The sequence below is a fragment of the Pristis pectinata genome, chromosome 26, assembly GCF_009764475.1.
Source record: "Pristis pectinata isolate sPriPec2 chromosome 26, sPriPec2.1.pri, whole genome shotgun sequence".
Classification (NCBI taxonomy): Eukaryota; Metazoa; Chordata; class Chondrichthyes; order Rhinopristiformes; family Pristidae; genus Pristis; species Pristis pectinata.
The window spans coordinates 13704044-13729209 of record NC_067430.1 but is presented as its reverse complement, the minus strand read 5'-3'; the positions used below and the strand labels follow the sequence as shown (position 1 = coordinate 13729209).

The 25166-nt window shown below is 39.6% G+C and overlaps 1 protein-coding gene across 1 annotated transcript in view; it reads right to left on the bottom strand.

Moving 5' to 3' along the window:
• ccdc30 (coiled-coil domain containing 30) overlaps nucleotides 1-25166 on the bottom strand; it is a 97412-nt gene that overhangs the window by 50885 nt on the left and 21361 nt on the right. Inside the window, exons 5-10 of the mRNA XM_052039460.1 lie at nucleotides 23889-23978; nucleotides 21623-21706; nucleotides 19481-19634; nucleotides 15321-15436; nucleotides 5561-5668; nucleotides 2108-2208 (exon numbers count right to left, since the gene is read on the bottom strand). Coding sequence (XP_051895420.1) covers nucleotides 2108-2208; nucleotides 5561-5668; nucleotides 15321-15436; nucleotides 19481-19634; nucleotides 21623-21706; nucleotides 23889-23978 — 653 coding nt within the window. The remainder of the gene's footprint in view (nucleotides 1-2107; nucleotides 2209-5560; nucleotides 5669-15320; nucleotides 15437-19480; nucleotides 19635-21622; nucleotides 21707-23888; nucleotides 23979-25166) is intronic.

Genomic DNA, 25166 nt, shown 5'->3' with positions numbered 1-25166 from the left:
CAGAGGTCTGTGGTAGAACAAAGGGACCTGGGAATACAGATCCATAATTCCATGAAAGTGGCACTGCAGGTAGATAGGGTCGTAAAGAGAGCTTTTGGCACATTGGCCTTCATAAATCAGGGCATTGAGCACAGGAGTTGGGATGTTATGTTGAAGTTGTATAAGATGTTGGTCAGGCCAAATTTAGAATATTGTGTGCAGTTCTGGTCACCTACCTACAGGAAAGATATCAATAAGCTTGAAAGAGTGCAGAGACAATTTACACGGATGTTGCTAGGACTGAAGGACCCGAGTTATAGGGATAGGTTGAATAGGTTGACACTTTGTTCCCTGGAGCGTAGGAAACTGAGGGGAGATCTTATAGAAATATACAAAATATAGACAGGGTGAATGCGTGCAGGCTTTCTCCCCCTCAGGCTGGGTGAGACTATAACCAGAGGCATACATTTAGGGTGAAAGGTGAAATATTTAAGGGGAATCTGAGGGGGAACTACTTCACTCAGAGGGTGGTGCGAGTGTGGAATGAGCTGCCAGCAGAACTGGTGGGTGCAGGTTCAATTATTAACATTTAAGAGAAGCTTGGATAGGTACATGGATGAGAGAAGTATGGAGGGCTATGGTCTGGGTGCAGGTAGATGGGACTAGGCAGAAAACCAGGCCGGCATGGACTAGATGGGCCGAAGGGACTGTTTCTGTGCTATCATGCTCTGTGATTCTATAACGCTACATATTTTTCTTTCTTATATTAAGCTGTCTAGTTTCTTTGGTACATTCTGGTGATCGTTCCTTAAAAGATCCCCTTTTATCTATGTAGTCTATCCTAATTAATACACAGGAAAAATGGAAAAACCAGAAAAGGAACTAAGAGTCAAATCCTAGGGATACCTTAGATATTATGAGGAGGAATTTACATGATAATGATTCAATTCACTAGCATCACAAAGCTTTTCAAGGACTTTTGACATATGATTCTTCCACAGGTAATATGTAATAGAAGCAGAGGTTCTATTAGAGGTGGGTGGGAGGACAAGCAGAGGAATTTAATTTCAAGAGACACAAGAGACTGCAGATTCTGGAATCTGGAGCAAAAAACAAACTACTGGAAGAATTCAGCAGGTCAGGCAGCATCTGTAGCGGGAAATGGACAGTCAACATTTTGGGTTGAGACCCTTCACTTGGACTGAAAAAGCAGAGCAGTTTTTCATGCCTGAAGCAAAGGTTGGCACCAGAATGAAGAAAGATTGTCTTTGAAATACAGTGGGCTTCCTATCGAAAGTTAAAAAAAAATAAAACTTTTGAACACTTAGCCAACTCTTCTGACATCAGGATTGAGATTTTAAGGTAACCTGAGATCCTACAAATGGAAACCATCAGTAAAAGCTAGTAAAGGGGCCTTTACTTTTATAAGTGTTATTTATAATAAGTTTCTCCTTCCCAGCCAAATGAAAAGGGTGGTGTGAACAAAAAAGTACTACAAAATTGGGTGAAGACAGAAACCAAAGACCTGCGAAAACAATGTATAAACTGTCATACCTCGAGATTTGTGGTGCTTTATATACAATGCACTCACTGGGAGTATAGCCAAAGGAGAGACAAGACAGGGAGTCTATGCAGAAACTGCTAGTTAAGCAGTATTAGGAAGCATTTTTTAAATCATCATCTTTTCTACAAACCATATGTTGTTTTAATTTATTAAACTGTGTTAAACAAAAAAAAACAAAGCAATGGAGAAGTTTTATGGATATTGGGTGAAGGATTTGGAAGTCCCTAAAAGTAGCAGTATGGGAATGAATTAGATGTAGCAGAGAAAATGTCAAAGCAGGATGATGAAGAGAGTCATTGTGCACACTGGTGCCTACTGCTAAACCTTGCTTTAAGCTGTTTAACAATACCCTGTCTATTTTCAATAAAGTGCCATGATAACCAAATAGTATGAACTCAAATCATTGGATCAAACAAGCTCCAGTGAGCTGCTTTTAATTAACTCCAAAATGAACTGTTGTTTTTCTCAGCATCATGAAAGGTGTCCTTGAGAGAGAAGTATATTATATTGGCATCCATTCTTCCTTGTTTCCAAATCTCTCTAATTCGGGATCTATTAAGGTACCTTTTGTGGAGTTCCTCTGATCTTGGATGATGACCGTCATAAGTTGAAGGGTGTGGATCTGAAGTAGCTGATTCTGCGTCCAAATCTTGACTAAGGTTGTCCTGGGTAAAGGTGAGAAGCGATGAAAGTTAGACTGTTAATCACAGTAACCCATGGAGATGAAACTTATGGAGATGTCACACTTGGATTTAGAAATGGGTGGATCACTAACAGTTATGAAAGTGATACCACAAAATTTTGTATCAGACTCCCATGATGAGGCAGGTTGTCAATTTCAATGTTAATGGATCAATTAGAGCTATATCAGCTTTGTTTTTAAGTTTAATTTTGCATCTACAGAATTCTTGTGCTTCTTGGCAAGAACACAATTACAGTGAAGGGGGTGAATAGTTGGCAAGGAAATCAGCTGATAAAACCTCACTTCATTATCAACTAGTAATAAAATATTTGTTTGCAGGGCTTGAAGTAAGGTATAACATCATAAAATCTGAGGACTAATTTGATGGCTTTGGAGATTTCTGTGTTTGATCTCCACTTTGGTTAGATCTATCACACCAGCATGATTGCCCCTTATGCTCCGTTACTTTGGAACTCAAATAGGAACCTTAATAACAACAGTAGGAGCAATACAATCAGAAAAATCAGGAAAATAAACTACAGAATCAGCACCAACTGGAAAAAGGAGTCATAGAAACAGCAATACTCTATTCCATGTAGATCTGTGGCTACACAGGAGAGAAGTAATCATGATAAGTGCAGCTGTACTGCACTGGCTCCAAGTATATCCTTGCTTAAATAAGCAGACGAAACTGTATATAGTACTTCAGGTGTGCTCACCAAAGGCCTATACAATTGTAATAAGGCAACCCTACTCTTATACTTCAACCTCCTCTGTAATAAAGGCCAACATTCCCCTTGCCTACCCAATTAATTGCTGTACCTACATGTTTCTTGTATAAGACACCAAGATCTCCCTGCAGAACAACATTTAATAGTTTATTTGTACTGACTACTGTGTACCTGCAACACGATATTCTGTGTTCTGTTTTCTTTTTACTACCTCAATGTAGTTATGTAACATAAACTGTCTGGTTGGCATGCAAAACAAAAGCTTTTCACTGTATCTCTGTACATGTGAAATAATAAACCAATAAACCAAATTGCCCCCCTGTGAAGGTGGGTGGCAAGAGTATTTATGGGGTGTTAATCGGGATATGTGAAAGAATATGTTATGAAGAAATAAATGAGGGCTGTTATAGGTTCCATTGGCCAAATGGCCTCCTTTTATGTCATAAAAGGATACATGAAATATAATAGCATTGGGAACCTCAAGTCCATGCATTGGGAGCACAGAGAAGTGGTAGGAGGAGGGTACCATCTCATAAATTATGCACATGTTTGCCCATTAGGCACCACCTGCCCTGTATGTGGAAGAGTCTGTTGTTCTCACATTGGCCTCATCATCTCAGAACCCCCAAAAAGACAGTGAAAACAAGTCATCCTCAATCCCAAACTGCACATGAAGAAGATTGTTCCACTTATACTTTGGTTATTGCAACTTGGGTACATTACATTCAGATCCTCCATCCTAGTCATTAAAATAGATTGTAAACAGCTGAGGTCCAACACTGAAATCCGAAGACCCCAATAGTCATAGATTGCCAGTCAGAAAATGACAGTACTGTTTTCACTCTGTTAACCAATCCTCTACCTATGCTAATATATTACCCTATTAAAAAGGGTTAGGCAGCATCTGTGGAAAAAAAGAAATAGTTAGTGCTTCAGTTCAAAGTTCCTTCGTCAGAAGTCTTCAACCTGAAACATTGACCCTGTTTCTTTCCACAGAGGGTGCCTGACCTGGTGAATATTCTCTGCACTCTTTCCCATACAATCAGTGTGGCAACCGGACCTGCACACAATAGTCCAGATGTGGCCTTACCAATGTTTTATAAAGTTGGAACATAAAATCCCAACTCTTACATTCTAAGCCACAGCCAGTGAAGACGAGCATCCCATATGCCTTCTTCAGCACGTTATCCACCTGAGCTGCCATTTTCAGGGATCTACGTGGACTTGTATCCCTGGTCCATCAATACTGCCTGATGCCCTTTATTTACTGCGTATGTCCTATCTTTCTTTGCCCTCCCAAAATGTATCACCTTACATTTGTCAGGATTAAATTCCATTTGCCATTGGTCTATCTAATTTTCCAGCTGACCTCTATCATGCTGTAGCCTTAGACAACCTTCCTCACTATCTGTAACACCACCAATTTATCTATCATCTGCAATCACAGCCCTCTTGCAGGATGAGTGGAGAGATAAGGGATATCTCTAGTCACAATTGGGAGGAAGTAATCACTTCTTTCTTCAGAATATAGTGGCTGAGGCTATCAAACTGCTCAGAAATAAGAAAATAGGGTGTGAACCTTTATTATAAACACAATGTGAACTGAAGAGGAATATTAAACCAAAGGAGAAAGTGTTTTATACCTTTGTTACTGCAGGTTCCAACAGATTACAGCACTGCATCGCAATCGCCAACACAAATGAACATTAATGCATATTAATCCACATCAAATACCCATTCATAGTCTGGATGAAAGTGACTGCTTTTCATGACCTTCCTTTTAAATATTGTTATTTCAGTCATCTCCTGAAGGACATATCTCACCCATGCAGCCATTCTGTAACTGCAAATCTAGACTACGTAGTTTAAGGTCACTGGGGCCAAATTTAGCAACCCAATATGTACAGCTTATTGCTATACATGAGCAGGCCCCTATATACTGAACAATCTAAGAAAGCTTACTTCACCCCTTACCCTAGCAGCTGAATTTGAAGATGCATTGGATTTTTTTTTCTTACGAACAGATGGTACAGAAGCTTCTATTAAAGGTTGTTGCTGGCTATCCAATTGTTGACCTGGATCCCACTAGGGTAGAGAATAATAAAAGAATAATTGAAAAAAAAGGTGTCTATTTGAGTCATTGTTTTGATTCATTCATTTCTGGTGTTGAGACTTGCTGCTGTCACCTAAAATTACCTATTACAATCCATTATGGGCTTTGCATCAGGCTCTCCAGTATAAATTAACAATCAATTTCTCTATAGATCAAAGGAGTGGGTAGTAGTGGGCAGTACAGAGCTGGCCGGGGTTGGATGACAGCCTGAGGATTTAAAGACAATTTTCACCTGCAGTTTGGCAGTGCAAGATTAAGACTTTATTAACAGGAATAATGGGCCCAATGACTGGTGTCTCAGGACAAAGTCCAAGTGGACCTGCAACACTCCAAAAGAAGCAGAACAAGGGGAATTGCATTGTAATCATGTGGGTCATTCACTCCAGGAATTGCTTTCAAAATCAGAGTGATTTGACCAGGAAATGGTCCCAAATTTTAGGTTAAATGGAATTTCATTTGTATATCATTGACCCAGTTTCTAGGTAACTTACATTTATGTTGAAGTCTGAAGACTTGAAAGATGGTGTGAACTGTTCCATGTCCTGTGGATTACTGCTTTGTTCAGTCTGTAATGGTTGGATTTTTTGAAGGCTTTCAACCTGTTCAGATATATGAAATACACATGCAGTCTTTTCGAAAAAGACAATGTGAACTGAAGAAAAGGAATGGTAAGCAACAGAAGGAGAAAAGGAATGAAAGAAAAAGTGGAAGTATACATGTGCACGAGACAGGGAGAGACTGAAATGAGAAGTGTTTGAGAGAATATGTATATGAGAGAAAGACTGAGTGCGTGAGAAACAGTACAATAGATTTTGAAAGTGTGAGAAAGAATATGAGAGTGTGAATGTGAGAGAGAACATGAGAGTGAGAGGGAGTGTGTGAATGAGGGTGTGAAAGATTAAGGCAGAGGGTGAGTGAGTGTGAGACAGACAACGAGGCAAAATGTGAAAGAGAATGTGAGAGTCAGTAGGCGAGAGAGGGCGAGAAAACGTGAAAGTGAATGTGAGTGAGTGAGAGTGTGTGAGTGACTATGTGTGAGAAAACGATAAAGTAAGTGAGAAAGTGACTGAGGAAAATGTGCGATAGCAAGTGTGAAAACGTGTGAGTGAGAGAAAGGTGAATAGCAGAGGATGAGACATTGGGAGCGTGTGTGAAAGAGCATGCAAGAGACCATGAAAGTGTGAACGTAAGACATCATGTGAGAGGAAGAATGTGAGAGTGTTGAGAAAATGTGTAAAAGAGAGTGTGAGTTTGCCTGAGAGAGAGAGGAAGTGAGGGAGAGGAAGAATGCACAAGGAGGAGACAGAGAAAGTGAGTGCAAAAGGGTGGGAGAGTGCGAGAGTGTTGAGAGAGTACGTGATAGAGTGTGAGTGAGAGTGTAAGTGTAAGAGTGAATAAAAGTGTGTGTGATAAGAATCTGACGATGTAAAAAAAGTGTCAGAAATTTTGAGAAAGAGTGTGAGTGTTAAAGAGAAAAATGTGAGAATGAGAGACTGTTACAATGTGGAAGGGAGAATGTGAGTGTGAGAGTATATGAGAAAGGAAGGACGTTAGAGAGACGGGGAGTGAGAGGGATTAGCACAGTTTGAGAGAGAAGAATGAGAGGAAGTGTGAGAGCATTGAGAGAGAGAAGAAGACAGAAGATGAAAGAATGGAGGCAGGTGTGAGGGGAGCCAGTTAGAGAGGGAATAAATTAGAATGGAGGGGAGTGAGAGGGAAAAAGAAAAGGGAACAGAGGAGACAGATACGGAGGTAAGAGAAAACATTCAAAAGTTGAGGTGAGAAGAGTGGTGTGGAAAGAAGTGAGGGAGTTGAATGAAAGGAATAGAGCAACAACAAATTACATTTATATAGCTTTTTAACTTCTCTGACTGGAAAGTTGCCTGCCCCATAAGAATATCAATCTGGTATGTCAATTCCCCATAAAACAGGGATCATGGGAGTGGACTTGGAATCCTCAGGATCGCTTTAACAAAAGGAGCAATCAGTCACATCGTGCAGTCTATTCTGAAACGCTGCACTACAGGATCATTACAACACTGGCATGCACCCAACTATGTGGAAATTGTCCACATTAAAAACAGGACAAGTCCCATCCAATCAGTTACTCTCAATCATCTCAACCATCTCAAATTTTCTCAATCAGTGATGAAAATGTCCAAAGTGCCATCGGGCAGTACTTACTCACTAATAATGTACTCACTCCCTAATAACGCACTCACCCAATGCCAGTTTGGGTTTTGCCAGGAGCACTTGGCTCCAGATCTCATCACAACCTCGGTCTCAACATGGAACAAAGAGCTGAATTCTGGAGGTGAGGTAAGAGCGACTACCAATTTTAACAAGTAGCATTTGACCACGTGTGGTGTTAAGGGACGCTGGTAAACTCAAGTCAGTGGGCATCACAGGGGAAGCATGACGGTGCTTGGAATCATAAACTGCTCAAAGGAAGATGGTTTTCGCTGTTGGAGATAAGTCATCCCAGCCCTAGTACATCATTGCAAGAGTTCCACAGGAAAGTGCTCTTTGCACAACCATCCTCCATTGATGGCCTTTCTTCCATAAGGTCAGGAGTGGGGATGTTCACTGATGACGCACAATATTTAATTCCATTTGCAACTCCTGCATGACTGCATGCAACAAGACAACATTCAGATATGGGCTGATAAGTGGCAAGTAACCTTCGCTCTACAGAAATGCTAGGTAATGACCATTTCCAATAACAAAAAAAGAGTCCATATTACCATTGCTGAATCTGCCACCATCAATATCTTGGGGATCACCACTGACCAGAAACTCAAATTGTCCAGCTACATAAATACTCTGGCTACAAGAGAAAGTTAGAGTTTGAGTTTGCTGCAGTAAATGACTCATTTCCTGATCCCCTAAGAGTTTTCCACCATTTACAAGACACAAGTCAGGAGCATGATGGAATACATTCTACTTGCCTGGATGAGTGCAGCGCCAACAACTCTCAAGAAGCTCAACACTATCTAAGAGAAAGCAACCTGCTTGACTGGCAACTATCAACAACCATTAATATTTATTCACTCTGCCATTGGCACACTGTGGTAGCTGTGCATACCATCTACAAAATGTTCTACAGTTACTCACCCAGGCTACTTCAACAGCACCCCTCAGATCTGTTACCCTTACCTTTACCATTAAGAAGGACCAGGGCAGCAACCCCTGCAGGTTCCCTTCCAAGTGACAGACAAGAGAGACCAGAAGGCATTTCAGAAGAATTTCAAAGCACCCTTTTAATCAACTGTTATACTGTAGCCATGATGGGATGTGGGATTCTTTGCATTATTTCCCTGACCTAGCCTTCCTCCCAAATTTTAATCTTGTTAAACACAGGTACAGTACACGAACCTCAGGGATTCCCAGACAGATCTGACATTTTCAAATGCTAGCAATTTTGAGGATGCACAGAGAGAAAATGTGTCCGGCTTCCTGACATAGGGGAGTGGGAAATGTTTGCCCTCTGAGATTAAAGTGTGAACTTCCAGCTATTTGGAAAAAAAAAGAGCTTTTATGTATTTATTGTGGATGGCCTGGACTGTAGCGTTTAGCATTTAATGCTCAGAGTTCAGGAATAGGTAACCAAGACATTCTATATTTATTTTAGCTTTCCAGTAAGTAAGGAGAAGCCAGAGTTGTTCTCCTTGGAGCAACGAGGAGGTGATTTTAAGGGAGCATATGGGATTATGCAATTGGAAGGAAGCAATTAAGGAGGACCCTGGTATGACTTTCCCCATGACAGACAGCAGGGAGCCCCCTCTGTTGTAATGATAATTGGATTTGTCTCTTTTCTTGAAGATGATCAGGATTATGCTATCCCTGAGCATGGCATGTCCTCCTCTTCCCAGATGCAAGCTATGGGGCTGTAAATTTAAGGCTGATGTTCCTCTCTACCAAGTTTTAGAACTTCTGCAGAGATTCCATGTTCTCCCAAGGCCTTGTAGTTTCTCAAGCCTGACTTATTTTCTGGAGGTGGCAGCAAGGTTGGACTAGATAGCTTGCAGTCCAATGGAGTCAAAAGGTGCATATGTCAAGGACAGAGTCACAGTTGAGAGCCCTTCAAAGTGTTCCTTTCAGTGGGCACTATCTGCTTCTCTTCTTAGATAAATTTAGCCCCATTCCTGACAATTAGTTGGATTTGCCTTTGAGTGTTTGGGTCAAGCAGCCAAAGTTGCATACATTTCATGGTTATCAGTGAATTGCTGGACCTCCCACACTCTTTTCACCCAACATCTGCCCTTCATGACATATAACTACTGTTGGACGAGATCTTGACTGGTTTAGATAATGCAGATAGAAGGAAGCTGTAGACAGTGGACTGTGCAAGGACCAGGGGACAAGATTAAAATTTTTAGACAGAGCATGTATGGAAAATGTGAGGAAAATATTCAGTAAGCAGTTATGATCTGGATTTTGTTGCTTGTAAGGTTGGTGAAAACAGAATCAAATTTGTGCACTCAACAGGGAATTGATTAGGCCTTGAAAGGGAATCAATTGCATAGCTATGGGGAAAGTACAGGCAAGATGAACTAATGGGATTGCTTCACTTGGAGCTGGCATAGACTTGATGAACCAAATTACCCCCTTCAATACAGTACAATTCCATGATGCCATAATGGATCCCCTGACCTTTATTTGTCCATAATTTGTACTTTCTTCTTGTGTCACAATAATCTGTTTAATATTATCCTTCCTTAATCTGTCCTTGCTATTCCCTTATCCTGCATGTTTCATGGTGCTTCTATCAGTTTTCTAATTTAGTTTTGTCTTGAATATTAGCTCCTCACTGTTTTGCAAGTGGCTTATTTAAATATGCAGTCTTTGGTCTTGATTTGCAATATAGCCTTATCCCAGATGGTAGAAATAATTTGGGAAGAAACTATTCATTTTAACCTTTACAGAATGTTCAGATAAGTAGTTGATGCAGAGAATGATACAGGGTATTAGGATTAATTTGAAGATGCTTCAATTGCACAGATAGGATGGGCCTAATTGCTTCATTCAGTACTATAACCTCCTGTAAGATTATGTTAAAGGATGACTTTTGCTGAGGGTGCTTTCTTTCCATTCCTAACATGCTAAGTGGATTTCTGGTCATTATCAGGTCCTTATTGTACTAAGCTAGAGAGGAGGCAAAACATTTACCAACATGCACTCTGGTCTGCCTAGTTCTTGCCTGTTACACAAGGTAGACTGGAATTACCCACATTCTCTTGAAATATTTCCATACCTTTTTATAAGGTGATTTCCTCTCAGTTTTGACTCAGTGGTATCTACTGAACTTGTAAAATTAACTTCAGTCACCTTAAACAAAATACTTCAGTCAGGACTATCTGCACAGGAATCACATACTGATATGCCAATTTCTTTCATCTTCCATATGCCATTGACACTTAGAACCTTCTTGAACACATTAGGTACCTGCACATTGTAATCATTTCCAACAGTGGGAATCACAAAGCAGTTAGGTTATCTGCCAGAGAATGCCTGTGTTTGAACTTAAGAAAGATAAATCTGTAAATCCATCCTTCACAGCACTGCCTTCATTAACTGAATTTACTAAAGTAATTTTCTTCCATTTCTGTTCATTTAGTTTTATCTCCTCTGTCATATGAGGTTAAGCTTTTAAGGTCAACCCTCCTTGCAGGGACATTGCTATCAATTAAGTTTTGAGAAAATCTCCATCTATACATTTCCTGCTATCTTTGCCACTAAATTTACAAGATGCCTTTTGATGTGAAATGCTTCGAGAGCATCTGTCTGCAGGGTGAGCAGGTGGTGTGAGAACATTTTTTGAAGACACTATGCAGGGGGGGAGGGGGAGGTAATTACATACATATTCAAAATAACAGAATATATGCATGGGCTATATTTGGTGTGCATATTACTTGATCCGTGCATGTGTATTAGTCAATGTGTGAACGTGTGTGCTTATCAGTTATAGTGTGTATGTGTCAGTATCTGAATACATTGGTTGTTGGTAATATGACAACACATTTTCTTCATAACATTTTAAATTTTGCTATCCTGTATTTTTTTCTGTGGGAAGGACTTTCTAACAATCTGTATTAATTAGATAGAGGTGGCTTTGGTGCTATCAGTGTGACAGTCTTCCTGATGAACTCCCTTCCTGATGAACTTAACGCATTCTATGTGCATCTTGAACAAAAGGGAAGTGGATTGTCACCATCCACCCTGACAGCCACCAACGCAGCTGAACCTGTGATCACAGTGGAGGATACAAGATCAGTCTTCCGGAGAGTGAACATGAGGAAAGCACCTGGCCCAGATGGTGTCCCGGGCCGCGTGCTCAAATCTTGTGCTGATCAGCTGGCAGAAGTATTTGCAGACATATTCAACCTCTCCCTGCTTCAATCTCAGGTTCCCTCCTGTTTTAAGACAACCACTATCATCCCGGTACCAAAGAAAAGCAAGGTAACATGCCTCAATGACTACCGACCAGTGGCTCTGACATCCACCATCATGAAGTGCTTTGAGAGGTTGGTCATGGCACACATCAACTCCAGCCTACCAGACAACCTGGACCCATTGCAATTCGCCTATCGGCAAAACAGGTCTACAGCAGATGCCATCTCCCTGGCCCTACACTCAGCTCTGGAGCATCTGGACAGTAAAGACTCATACGTTAGACTATTGTTCATTGACTACAGCTCTGCCTTCAATACTATAATTCCAAGCAAGCTTGTCACCAAACTCCAAGACCTAGGACTCAACACCTCCTTCTGTAACTGGATCCTTGACTTTCTAACAAACAGACCGCAATCAATGAGGATAGGCAGCAATACCTCCGGCACGATTATTCTCAACACTGGTGCCCCACAAGGCTGCGTCCCCAGCCCTCTACTCTACTCCCTATACACTCACGACTGTGTGGCCAGATTCTGCTCAAACTCCATCTACAAGTTTGCAGATGATACCATCGTTGTAGGCCGTATCTCAAACAGCGATGAGTCAGAGTACAGGAAGGAGATAGAGAGCTTAGTGGAATGGTGTCATGACAACAACCTTTCCCTCAATGTCAACAAAACTAAAGAGCTGGTCATTGACTTCAGGAAAGGGGGCAGTGTACATGCACCTGTCTACATCAATGGTGCTGAGTTCGAGAGGGTTGACAGCTTCAAATTCCTGGGAGTGAACATCACCAACAGCCTGTGCTGGTCAAATCACGTAGATGCCACAGCCAAGAAAGCTCACCAGCACCTCTACTTCCTCAGGAAGCTAAAGAAATTTGGTTTGTCCCCTTTGACTCTCACCAACTTTTACTGATGCACCATAGAAAGCATCCTATCTGGATGTATCACGGCTTTGTACGGCAACTGCTTTGCCCAAGACCGCAAGAAGCTGCAGAGAGTTGTGGACACAGCCCAGCGCATCACGGACACCTTTGGACTTAACCTCTCGTTATCTTGGTGTAGCAGCCAGCATAATCAAAGACCCTGCCCACCTGGGACATTCTCTCTTCTCTCCTCTTCCATCGGGTAGAAGATACAGGAGCCTGAGGGCACGTACCACCAGACTCAAGGACAGCTTCTACCCCACTGTGATAAGACTATTGAACAGTTCCCTTATACAATGAGATGGACTATGACCTTTCACCTTATTGCACTGCACTTTTTCTGTAGCTGTGACACTTTCCTCTGTACTGTTATTGTTTTTACCTGTACTACATCAATGCATTCTGTACTAACTCAATGTAACTGCACTGTGTAATGAATTGACCTATAAAATCGGTTTGTAAGACAAGCTTTTCACTGTACCTCGGTACAAGTGACAATAATAAACCAATACCAATAGTCTGACAGAAGGCAACTCCAGAAAAAATTAGGAGTTAACGTTGAAAAAAATGTTCTTTTTATATAAAAAGAACAAGCCTAAGTTAATATTTGTTTTTTATGCTACCTCACTGGATAGGAGACAAGTCATTCCCTTGTTACCATTACGCACCTTTTATCAGCCAATTCTGGTCATTTTGATTGTTTCCACTGGAATCATGTCAAATTGGCAAAAAAAAGCCACAAACATTCTACCGATTTGACTAGCATCACTTGTGCAGGGAAATACCAGTGGAAATAAAATCATATTTCCACTGAAACCACATCACAATGGCAATGACATCACAGAGCACCTGTTAAACATCTCCACCTGCCAGGATGACACAACCCAGAAGTTTTCAAATTTTCTTTTGTAGGGGTTCACCTCCAATTCTGAAGGACAGTGTCGCTATCCAAAGAGAAAAAGTGCTATAATTATCTGAAAATAAATCATTGGTATATGGCAATAGAAATGTTGAGGCAGAAATCTCATTTCATTTCCAAATGTATGCCACAATTCATTAAGTGGTTGGATATGCTATTCTGACAGAATTTTTATTTGTATTACAGGTTTGATATGGAAAAATATTATTTTAAAATGTACTATACATGCAGTGGAATTTGTGAACTTTTAAATTTATTTCTTAGTATTTCAACATCATGGATAAGACCAATATTTATTGTCTGACATACCTGTCAGTTTTATGTAACGGACAATTCAATAGGCCACTTCCAAAGTGTCAACCATGTCTGTGTGAAATTGGATTCACATGTAGGCCCAAAAAAGGTCAGAGTTTGCCATCTTCCTTAAAGCAGCCATGAGGATGGCTGAAGTTGTGAAATAAGAAACATCATCTAAATGCATTGTAGAAACATGTTTAAGGTTGGGATCAAATATGTTTCAAGGAGAATTGTATTTAACTCATATTGTGCACAAGTTGAGGATGCTTGATAGGGCAGAGTTATTTTAAGGTTCATCTCGGAACACTTAATTGGGATATGCTCAAAGGTGATTCAATTTGCATCTAAATCCCTGTTTTTGTTAACCAGGAATATTCAGTGCAGCACCTTCAAGGGAGAAGCTAATCCATGTTATATCTCGTATAAAATTAATTGATTAATCAGTTGCAATGGAATTTGTGAATTTTAAAAATTATTTCTCAGTATTTCAGCATCATGGGTAAGACTGATATTTATTGCCCTAACATACCTGTCAGTTTTATATAACGGAGCAACGCAACAGGCTACTTGCAAAGTGTCAACCATGTTTGTGTGAAAGTAGGCCCAAAAAATTAAGGTCAGGGTCTCTTCATTGTCAATGAATGTTATGCACAGATATTTTTATATCAGGGCTTATTTTAATTTAAATTAAATTCAAAAACAATTTTATATTCAATTGTGATATCTAAATTCACATTTCTTGGATTAGCCTGCCTCAGTACGATCATAACAATGTCATTATGATACTTGCTAGAACACCAATACTTTATGCAATAAGGTATGGGTTTTATTCCTCAATCAGATGGGTCTCTCAGACTGATGAGGCTAAAAAATAACCCACCAAAATCAATTTCTATCAGTTTCTCTGTGATAAACAGAATAAGCAACAGGAAAAGGTACAAAACAAATTGAAAATATCGCACTTATAAAAATTTTTATCTTTATTTAAGGGGTAAGTTTTTTCCTTCATCACTGATAGAGGAAGGAAACATTTTGTCTAATCTTAAAAGAATTATTATTTAAATAAAATCAGATGTGTTCTACCTTGCTGCCAGACTGTGTGGATGAAAACCTACACTGAAATATTCATTAAATATATGATAATCCACACGCCCAACTGCTGCCCTCTTCTAATCCTCGAATTCAATTCCTTTTCCCATCTGTAGTCTTTCTTAACTTTCCAGGTTTCCTTCTCAAATTACAAAAGTACACTTTCCCTATCTATCTAGCATCCTCACTTTATTGATGTTATTTTATCAGCCTGTTTCTCCTCCAATTTATTCTCTTTCACAGAATTTCAGAACTGAAATTCCTCATGCCCCTCAGGTCTTTCTTCTTTAAGTCATTAAAAGTATTATGTATCATTACTTTCTGATTTTCCTTACTTCTTTTATTCTTGCCTCAGTGTAGACCTGAGCTCTGCAATTTGTTGCTTCACTTAACAATAAGGCTTTATCCAGATGTAGGATGCTGGCATATTTGAACGCATTTACAATTTTCTAGTTTTTCTGACAAACGTGATCTTAAGGACAATGTACTGTTTAAAATGACTAAAGAACAAAATTCTCCAAATACAATATTCTAGATCACAGCTCAGAGTCTTGGATACATAACAGTTAAAATATTCAATTGTACTGGAAAAAAATGTTTGACCACAATGTTGCAAGCAACTTACTGTTTCTAAGAGAGATTTCCGTTCAGTATCCAATGATCGTACACGATTGCGTAATGACAGAATTTCTTGATCCAGTTTGTTATTCTCTTCTTTTGCTTTGTCTAATTCAGTGAAATCTGTGAAAAAAACAAGGAGACTTGATTTTCCTTCAAGCGCGATCTTCCCTTGCTCAGACACATCCGTCATTTCTACAATTGGTTTTTTCCCTTCCTCAGACACTTCCTTCACTTCCACAGGTGGTCCCTTCCCTTCTTCACGCGCCTGCTTTTCTTCTGCAGAGGCTTCCTTCTTTTTCCCAAATGTGTGCTTCCCTCTTGTAGGTGCTTGCTTCTTTTTCCCAGGCACTTTCTTCTCTTCTGCAGTGAATATTTTCATATCCACGCCATATTTATTCCAATCCACATCATCTTTAGGCAATTTCTGCTCTTTTATAGAAAATAGCGACTCGATTATAGAAGGTCTCCTACTTTTTCCAGACATTTTCTCACGTATTATAGCCAGTTCTTTCTCTGCCATAAAACAAATTCCCTTCTGTTATATCTGAAGCGTCCAGCATTCAGCTTGGAGTTGCATGGTGCTCCACAATATATACGTTATTGCATCAGAGAGAAAAGGATAACATTTTGGGGCAATGTTTGGAACATTATTAACTTCATGATTGTCATTGGCCACGTAGCCATGGGAAGTCAACACCCAACCAGCTTCAGATAAAGAAAAAACTCTAGTGCATAAATTAACACAGCCATCATGCAGCTGTGACGTCATGCTTTATGATGCAAAAGTGTTCTTTCTGCCTTTTCTGAAGACTGGTGACGTTTCAGGTTGGGTCCTCCGAATATGGGATAGCTGAGTTCAGCAAGGGGTAGATAAATGTTTTGGCACATATGGTTTATGACTACTTCCCAAAAGAAGAGAGTTAACATATGAAGCCATGAGCCACCACCACATTAAAAAGATGCTGAAAGCCCTGTTACCAGCATGACTTGATGATGGACACTGAACTCCACAAATCCACACAATTGTACTAACAAAAGTGAGGTAGGTCTCACATTTTTAGGACTATTTCTAACCCAAACTACTTTTCTTCTCATCTCCTCTCCTGAAAGTACTGTGATTTGTTGGATAATGTTGTTCCATAGACACTGGCATCTTGTCAGTGCTTTGCAACTTGGCGCTTCTGCAAGTACAAATCTAAACAAGTGTTATTTGGGCATTTGGGAGCGGAATACACCACAGCCATCCTTAATCTTGTTCAGAACCAGTATCCAGAGCTGTACATTTTCTAGTAAAAGACCCTGAGATAGCTGGCTAATTTTTCTAATCCTTTCCTAACACAAATAAGCAGAGACCAACTAGAATTTGACTATTGCTCTATGGAGATATTTTAACATGTGAAAAAAAATTTACAGTAAAATTAATCCTATTTGATAACTTACTTATTGAACTAATCACTGCTTGTGTTTTCACAATGTAATTCATTGAACGTGAAGAGCTTGATCTGATCAATTCAACTGACTCAGAGAGAATAAGACCAGAAAAACATGCATCAACATTTTTTTAAAATTGGCTCGGCACATTGAAAACAAATTAATGAAAGAGTCCTATTTGCACAATGGACAAAAATTGAGGTTAATAGCTCTAAAATCCTTTATAACATAATTGGAGTGCCTTGAATTTCTTGACACTGTTTTATGATGTAATGGAGCTGCAGAATTCCACAATATTCTAAGGATCACACCACATGGTATTGCAGAGCTACATTCATGATATCCACAATCAGTAGCCCATGTGTTAAAGTTTTATGTAAATGCCTCTGTTTTATGGACACTTCCCAAGTAGAGAGATCTGTCTGTCATGGAGCTAGATATCTTTTTTCAAGGCTATCAGTGTAAAACATAAAATTTAACTGAGCATTTTTACAGTATGATAATTATTGAAGCTAGTTTGTAATGCTATTCTCATAGTGAAAGCAGCCAAGTGGAAGTTACTTCTTTAAGATAAGTTTTTGTTTTGCGTACAACAACTATGGAGTGGCATAGCAGGCTACCACTCCAACACATTATAAATCTGATACCAACGTGAGATTTTGTACCTGTGGTTTCCTGAATAATAAGTTAGCCATCTTGCCGTACTATTACAGGAAATATTCAACAGATAGATATAAGTTATGAAGGAAATGAGACAATTTCTTCCTCTCCTTCCGACCCATGTCTCGCAATTTTCACATCCATGAACAGATTGTCCTTTTTGTAGGAGAAATGTAGCATAAACATTCTTTTACAGCAAGATCCTGCAATTTTTAAATTGAAGACACTCACAAGGTTTGTGCAACTGCCCCAGTCCTGAATTCACATTCTTGTCTTCTCACTCATCTCCCTTCATGCCCTGCCTGAGCTTATTTAGGCCACAAGTCCCCTACTCCTGCTTTCTTAATACTTTGACCATCCAACTTCCTATCATGGCCATCATATTAGATGTCATTGTAAATTTTTCCTTTTCTCCCCCCCAAATCAGCCATTATCCTTTTAAAATACTACTGCATTTCCAAACTCCCTGGATGCGAGGTCATCTCCCAGACCATTCACTGAATTCCAAAATGAGGTGAGATTGACTGCTCTTGAAATCAAGGCATTATTTGTGGGAGTGTGCCATCAAAAGCCCTGTTAAAACTGAAGTCAATGGAAAGCAAGGGTCAAAGATTCCAATGGTTGGTGCCAAATCATGCACAAAGATAGATAGTTGTTGTTACTGGAGGTCAATTATCCTAGCCCCAGGGCCTAAGATGGATGTCCTAGGCCCAACCATCTTCAGTAGTTTCACCGATAATCTTCCTTCATCCTAAGGTCAGAAGCAGGAATGTTTGCTGATGATTGCCCAGTGTTCAATTCTATCTGTAGCTCCTCAGAAAATGAAGCAGCCCACACCTGCGTGCAGCAAGACCTAGATAACATTTAGGCAAACAAGCTTTGTGCTGCATGAGTATGAGGCAATAACCATCTCCAATGAACATGAGTTTTGATTTATCCTTGACATTCAATGGCATTACCATTGCCTAGTCCCTACCATTATCATGGGGATCACCATTAACCAGATATGCAACCAGACCAGCCAAATAGTATATGCAAGAGCAGGTCAGGTGCTGGGTATCATGTGACGATGGCTTCTATCCTGATTGTTTAAAAGCTTTCCACCATCTACAAGGCACTAGTCAGGAGCATATATGGAAATACTTTATATATGTGGCTAGACACTGACATTAAAAAGGTAACAGAGCCAAGTTGATCCTGTTCTCACATGCATTTTTCAGTAGAATGTCACTGCACATATGTGTTCCTCTCTAGCCTGTAGGCGTGTGTCAAACAGTTGCACTTTTAGTACCTTTAGGTGGTAAAATGATTTTTGCTCCGAGTGACCCAGTTAGCTAATAATATTACCAACTGATTCAGCATCACTCAGAGCTCATAACAGGTTGGATCGAGTGCAGGATCTGAGACCCAATTGAATTCATTGGGAATTCTTGGCCCGCTGACTGGGGATGGGGGGACGGGGGGGAGGGATTGGTGGGGCAAAGGAGAAGGAATTTCTTTTTTCAGATTATTTTACTTCAAAAATAATTAAACCCTTTAATGCGATTTAATTAACATTTTTATTTAAAAAATCAAATTACTTCTATCAAATTTAATAGTTTTTAAATGTCTCAAAGCCCAAGACATTTAAAAACCATTAATATGCTTCACAGTCTTGAATGAAAGCTTTACCCATAGCTTTGACTTTGGTTAAACTAGTTGCAAGTATTCAAGGGTGGGATCTTGGCATTCCAGAGGTATATTTACCATCCAGATCTGGCAATTGACTTAACAGTCAATGAGATCAGTCCCTCATATCTGAGCCATTTAAGTATGGGTGTGCGGGGACTGTGAGTGCACACTTCGAGTAGTGAGCCAGTCCAATAATGCTGACATTGCCAAACAGAGGAATCTATACCCATTGGTGTGATTACTGTGGAAGAGAAACACTCTAGTGTGACATTTCATTAGGAAAGTTTGGCATAGCAGCATGTTTGTTTGCTTGCCTGATAATTTGTTTGACAATTTCCCTACATGCTGTGGATGTTGACAGAACAGAAAGATTTGAGATCAGTGGTTTTAACCCACACTTACCAATGTTGCTGTGTACTTTCTTCTCCATGTCCAATTCATCTGTTAGTCGACGTATCTCCTCGTGTGCCATCTGCAACCGCTGTGCTGCCTCATCCAGGTCTTGTTCTGCTCGTTCCCGTAGTTTCCTCTCTTTATGTAAGTCAGCTTCATGGGTCTACGATGTTAAACAATGCAAATGATCAAAAATGAACAGCTGAGGTGCACAAGAGCTACATAGACTTGTGAGAAGAGTGATCAACATAGAGTGAAAGGCAAGCAGAGGAAGCCTGTGAAGTCACATGAATACCAAATATCAGTAGCAGTCTGACACAAAACTGACTCAACATTTTCAGGTTGAACTTCTACATTTAGAACCTGCTCTATTATTATTATTATGATTATTATTATTATTTCTGAATAACGTATTGCTTACAACCTTTGTGCTCAAATAGGGATCATCTGTGTTGGGGAATCAAACACAATGATATATTGGGCTAGGATTCAGGTTCCACATCAGGTACGACATCTGATTGCAGGTAAAGAACCATTCAAACTCAGCTCCTATTTCTGATTACAATCCAATGGCCCTTGCTGGAAAATGCAAGAACATGAATGTCGATTAGAAGTGGCTTGGGAATCAGCTGGGATGTCAACTCCCTGGGTGAAAATTGGAGAGCCATTGGGCAGACTTACATATGGGAAATGATTATTTGGATAAGGGAGTCAGATGGCTATGGCGAGGAAACTGTTAGTGTCCAGGAAGCCTCCACAAGGTGAGAGTAGGAGGTTAAGATGGAATATAGAGAAAAAACCATGGACATTCTGTGCCATGCATTGACAGAATCTGTGTTCACATAATGAGTTTTTAGTTTCAATTATACCATTATAAGGAGATACACAATTTATTAACATGCATGAAATATTATCTTTGCAATTCAAGAAGTTGTAGCAACACAGTGTATTACCTTTTGTCACCCCCTCTTCCTTTTTTTGCATGTTCTCTATGAGCTCAATTTAGCAGACAGAGTAAATCTAATATTTGTAGAAAGAGTACATGCATTTCAATTCTAAGGTTCCATTTGCTGCATTCGTTAGTGTTGATTTTACAAGAAATATCACATTAGAATCAAGCTATTTGCCCAGTTTCAGTTGATCAGTATTGGTATTAGACTGACATTCAGGTCTGTTAGGGAATAAGGATAAGAAAGGGAATTAATGGGAAGAGGATAAATCCATACATGCATAATCTGGTTATTACAGAAGACATGCTGGGACCTGATAAGTGTTGCAAGAACATCTGGAGCTCTGGGGTATTCCGAGTCTCAGACAGAGCAAGGCAGTAGAAAGATCTACAGAATCCCATAAAACAACATTATTACGTGGGAGCACACCTGTCATTTTAATAAAATGGCTGCAAACAATAATGTACCTTTGAGATGACAATAGGGTTTGTATTCTGGGAGAATGAAATCAAAGAAACACTACTGCAGCATTGAACTGTTTCTTAAATTTGGCTAATATCTTGGTCCCAGACATCTTTCCTGGCCACTCATCCAGCTGCTGACCTACCATTTTATCTTCATTCCTCATTCTAATGTAAGGTAGTCAGCCTGAAAAGTAAACCCTGTTTCTCTCTTGATAGATCATGCTTAACTTATTGAACACATCCAACATTCTGTGTTCTTACTTCAGAGTTTTGGATATGCTAACTTATAAAGGGTGGACAATGGAGTGCCATCACATGCAAAGATCCACGAAGGGCGGCACAACATGGTGGGCTGAAGGGCCTGTATTGCGCTGTATTGTTCTATTGTTCATTCTTTAAGACGAAAAGAGTCAATGACAACAGCATACTTTAAGCCAATGTGCAAATTGTTATCACTCTATCAGATGTTGTTGGTACAAAATGAATAGAGTGATTTTCTAGTTCTAGCACTTCAGATTAATCTACTTTAATGTGCTCAGCAGCAAAGTAAAGTGCAACACATCTGCAAGTCTTTTTTCTTTCAGACATTGAAATGTATAAGGAAGGAAGATATTATTTCTGTGAAGAGAATATTTTAGTTGCAGGGTGTGTGCATCTTGCTGCCTTGCTCTGTGTAGACATAGCCAGTATATTAAAAGGTGCATTCTGGCTATGGGCTGACAGTAGGTGAGACCTACAGCTACGTCTTTGGAGATACTGTGTGCCTGCTGACGGATCCCAAACAGCTTCTTCCATGGACTCGAAGGTTGAGATAAAGGATCCTTTTGAAAGAATAAGGTAAAAATTTACAATTAAAAGTGAAAAATCTCTGAGGAAAGATAGAAACAGCTTCTAATGTTAATGAAATAGTAGACAAGGCAGTAAAGATAAAACTAAAGATGTCTTTTAAATCAAGAGCCAGTTGGGATTTTAATACTGAATTACTACCATCTAAGTTGTGGCTACAGCACGACATGATTCCCAAACCAACCACTCTCACCTGTATTTTGCATTTAAATTCTGTTCCCTTTCAAAGTGTCTCAAAGCTCATTTACTAATGATATCTTTTGGTTTGATGTTATGTCTGAATACCAACTTTCATTCTTTTCTCTTTTCCAAAGGCAATGACTCCTGCCAGAGTATATACATCACAACTGTCCTCAGCACTTCACTTAAAGGGCCATCATTCATGAATAAACCTAAACTGTTAGACAGTCAGTTGAAAGGCCATCATTCAAGAGCAAATCTAATCTCTTGAGTTTCACTGTTTACACTTTCCATTGATTTTCTTTTGTCAGGTGGGGTAGTTTGGGAATTTGGGGATATGCTCACCTCCCTGTTACTTTCTGGTGCCTGGCCTGTGTTCACTTACACAGTACCTGAATGTGGGAAATAAACATCTGCCATGTCCCCCACCATCTTCAATCTCCAAATATTGTTCACAGGATTAGACTGGCCTCAGTACCTAAATGTTCAGAGATTGGGCCCCAGGACAAAACAAAGAGCACCCTCTGGAAATGCTCTTGGTGAATTTTAAATTGTGCTACAGAATTTTACACTACCCATCGAACACCAATGTTACTGGGCATTCCCCTTCCCACTGTCACAAAGTTGTCATTCCTAGATTTTTTTAGATCCAGAAGTATAACTGAGATCAGGGCAACTTGCATGGTTATGCCATACGGAGAGCTGTGCCCCAAGGAAGGCGAGATGGGGTGGTGGATGGGGGAGTTGCAGTGAAGAGCAAGCTTGCATATCAACAGGATCTTCAGCATGTGGCATACTCACATAAATTACTCTCCAGTAAATCATCTGACAGTCAGATGTCGGAATCAAAGACGATTTTGTTTTCGCCTGACTCAGATGGCCAAGAAATTTAATTGTCATGTTGGCCTCTGTCAGAGAGATCACCTAATTCTGCCTAGACCAGGTTTTGAGCTTGGGGTTCCCTGTTCTGAATGACTCAGTTACAAGTTACCTTCACCAATCTTAGACATAACCAATTTAATTCCGAAGCCTTATGTAAATTATCCTCAATTTGGCCAGAGTATTGTTGACCTTGTAATACCATGTAGCAGTCAAATAAAACTACAGTGTAAAATGCCAATTAAAACAGAGTCAGGTAAGTCTTTCAATACTTAAGTAAAAAGTCCTGCCAAACTTTCCTTAATCCTTATAACTTTTGCCATCTGGTATCTGAGCCCCACACCAAAATTTCTCTTAGCCATTTATATTAATACTCTTCATAATTTAGAACACCTAGGAAGTATTTTTTTCATTTTCATAAACAAAATCACTTCAATCTGCTTAAACAAATTTGTCTTCATTTCTCCTCTGCAGCACAAGATCAAAATATATTTCCTATGGATAGGTGACATGTAGCAATCTCGTCCTGTTTAGTTTAAAGCCACTGAAATATTTTTCTAAAAGTGTTCCCTAATTCTCATACCTCTTCTGCACTACAACCATTACAATTGTACTGAGACAGATTAATTGGGGAATGAAGCTTTTTGCATTGTGATGTTTTTACATACTCCTCAGATTAGTTATCCATTGGTGAAATTGACAATTTAATTAGTGCGATTTTTAACTATGTTGTCATTGCTGAGCTGCAGGACAGAAATTTAGAAATGATGGCAGCACCAGTGGTGATATTTTTATAATTATAACATTTGCTGGGAAATTTTGTTTCTTGTCAAAATAAGGAAATAGACTTTCATCCTTTCAGTTTGGTCTGTGTTTGAAAGCATGGTTTAGAAATCAAAGGGAAATGGATGATACTCCACTAAGCGCAGTCCCTAGCACAATATTTCCATTTCAGTTTATTGATTAAAAGCCTTTTTACATTCAGTCAAAAAAAGTCTTAATTCCATGAAAGTCTTAAGTCCATGAAAGACACCAAGAGAAACAAATAATTCTCACACAGCAGAATAGGGCACTGTTTTGCATAAAGGATGAACATACCTTTGCCATGGTTTCCTTGGTACGTTGCATGGACTCCCGCTGCTGTTTCAATTCCTCTTCCATAGTTTGCTGCATCTGGTCCAACTCTACCTATAAGACAAAATGCTTCATATCTGTAACCTTGTGAGAATGAATTACCAACAAATGCAAAGATCATGAGGAAGTCAATCTGACTTCATTAATGGCTTCTGCAGAATTAATGAACATAGCTTCAATTTTATTTGTCTCTCTAGTCTATTGGTTTCATTGCTGGCCTTTGCCCCAGTACAAATAATTAGTCTTTGCCATTACCTGTCCCATTCTGTAAATTCTGCAGAAGAACACCACAGGAAATGCATTGTCTTTGTAAAAAAAAAGCAACTCCAGCAATGCAGCACAGTAACATTTTGTTGACCAGAATTTTAATTTCCCTGTCAATTTCCATTATTAATAGAGAGGGTTGTGAGAGAGGCAACCCCTCTGGTATGGCAGATAATTGAAGTTCCATGATATCACTTATTGCAATTTTGCCTCCTGATCTATTTTTTCTCATTCTAAAATAACATGCAGTAAAAGCAAAATAAATAAGTGCAGTCGGAGGCCAACCCAGAAAATGGAGTGAAATGATATAGGAAGGATGTGGAGGCGTTGGAAAGGGTGCAAAGGAGATTTACCAGGATGCTGCCTGGATTAGAGAGTATGGATTATGAGGAGAGACTAAAGGAGCTAGGGCTTTACTCATTGGAGAGAAGGAGGATGAGGGGAGACATGATAGAGGTATACAAAATACTAAGAGGAATAGATAGAGTGGACAGCCAGTGCCTCTTTCCCAGGGCACCAATGCTCAATACAAGAGGATATGGCTTTAAGGTAATGGGTGGGAAGTTCAAGGGAGATGTCAGAGGGAGGTTTTTCACCCAGAGAGTGGTTGGTATATGGAATGCGCTGCCTGGGGTGGTGGTGGAGGCTAATACGTTGGTCAAGTTCAAGAAATTGTTAGATAAGCATATGGAGGAATTTAAATAGAGGGATATGTGGGAGGAAGGGGTTAGATAGTCTTAGGTGTGGTTTGAAGGGCGGCACAACATGGTGGGCCAAAGGGCCTGCATTGTGCTGTATTGTTCTATGGTTCAAACATATGATAAATATTAAGTTGGATTTTAAAATGCATAACTGTACAGTTTTATTTTAATGTTTCCCTCTTTGTGCTCACACTGTCTTTTTTCACTTAAGTTAGTGACTGGAAGGAAACAGAAATTAGCAGAAGACTGCATTTTCGAAAATTATTCAAAATCAGTA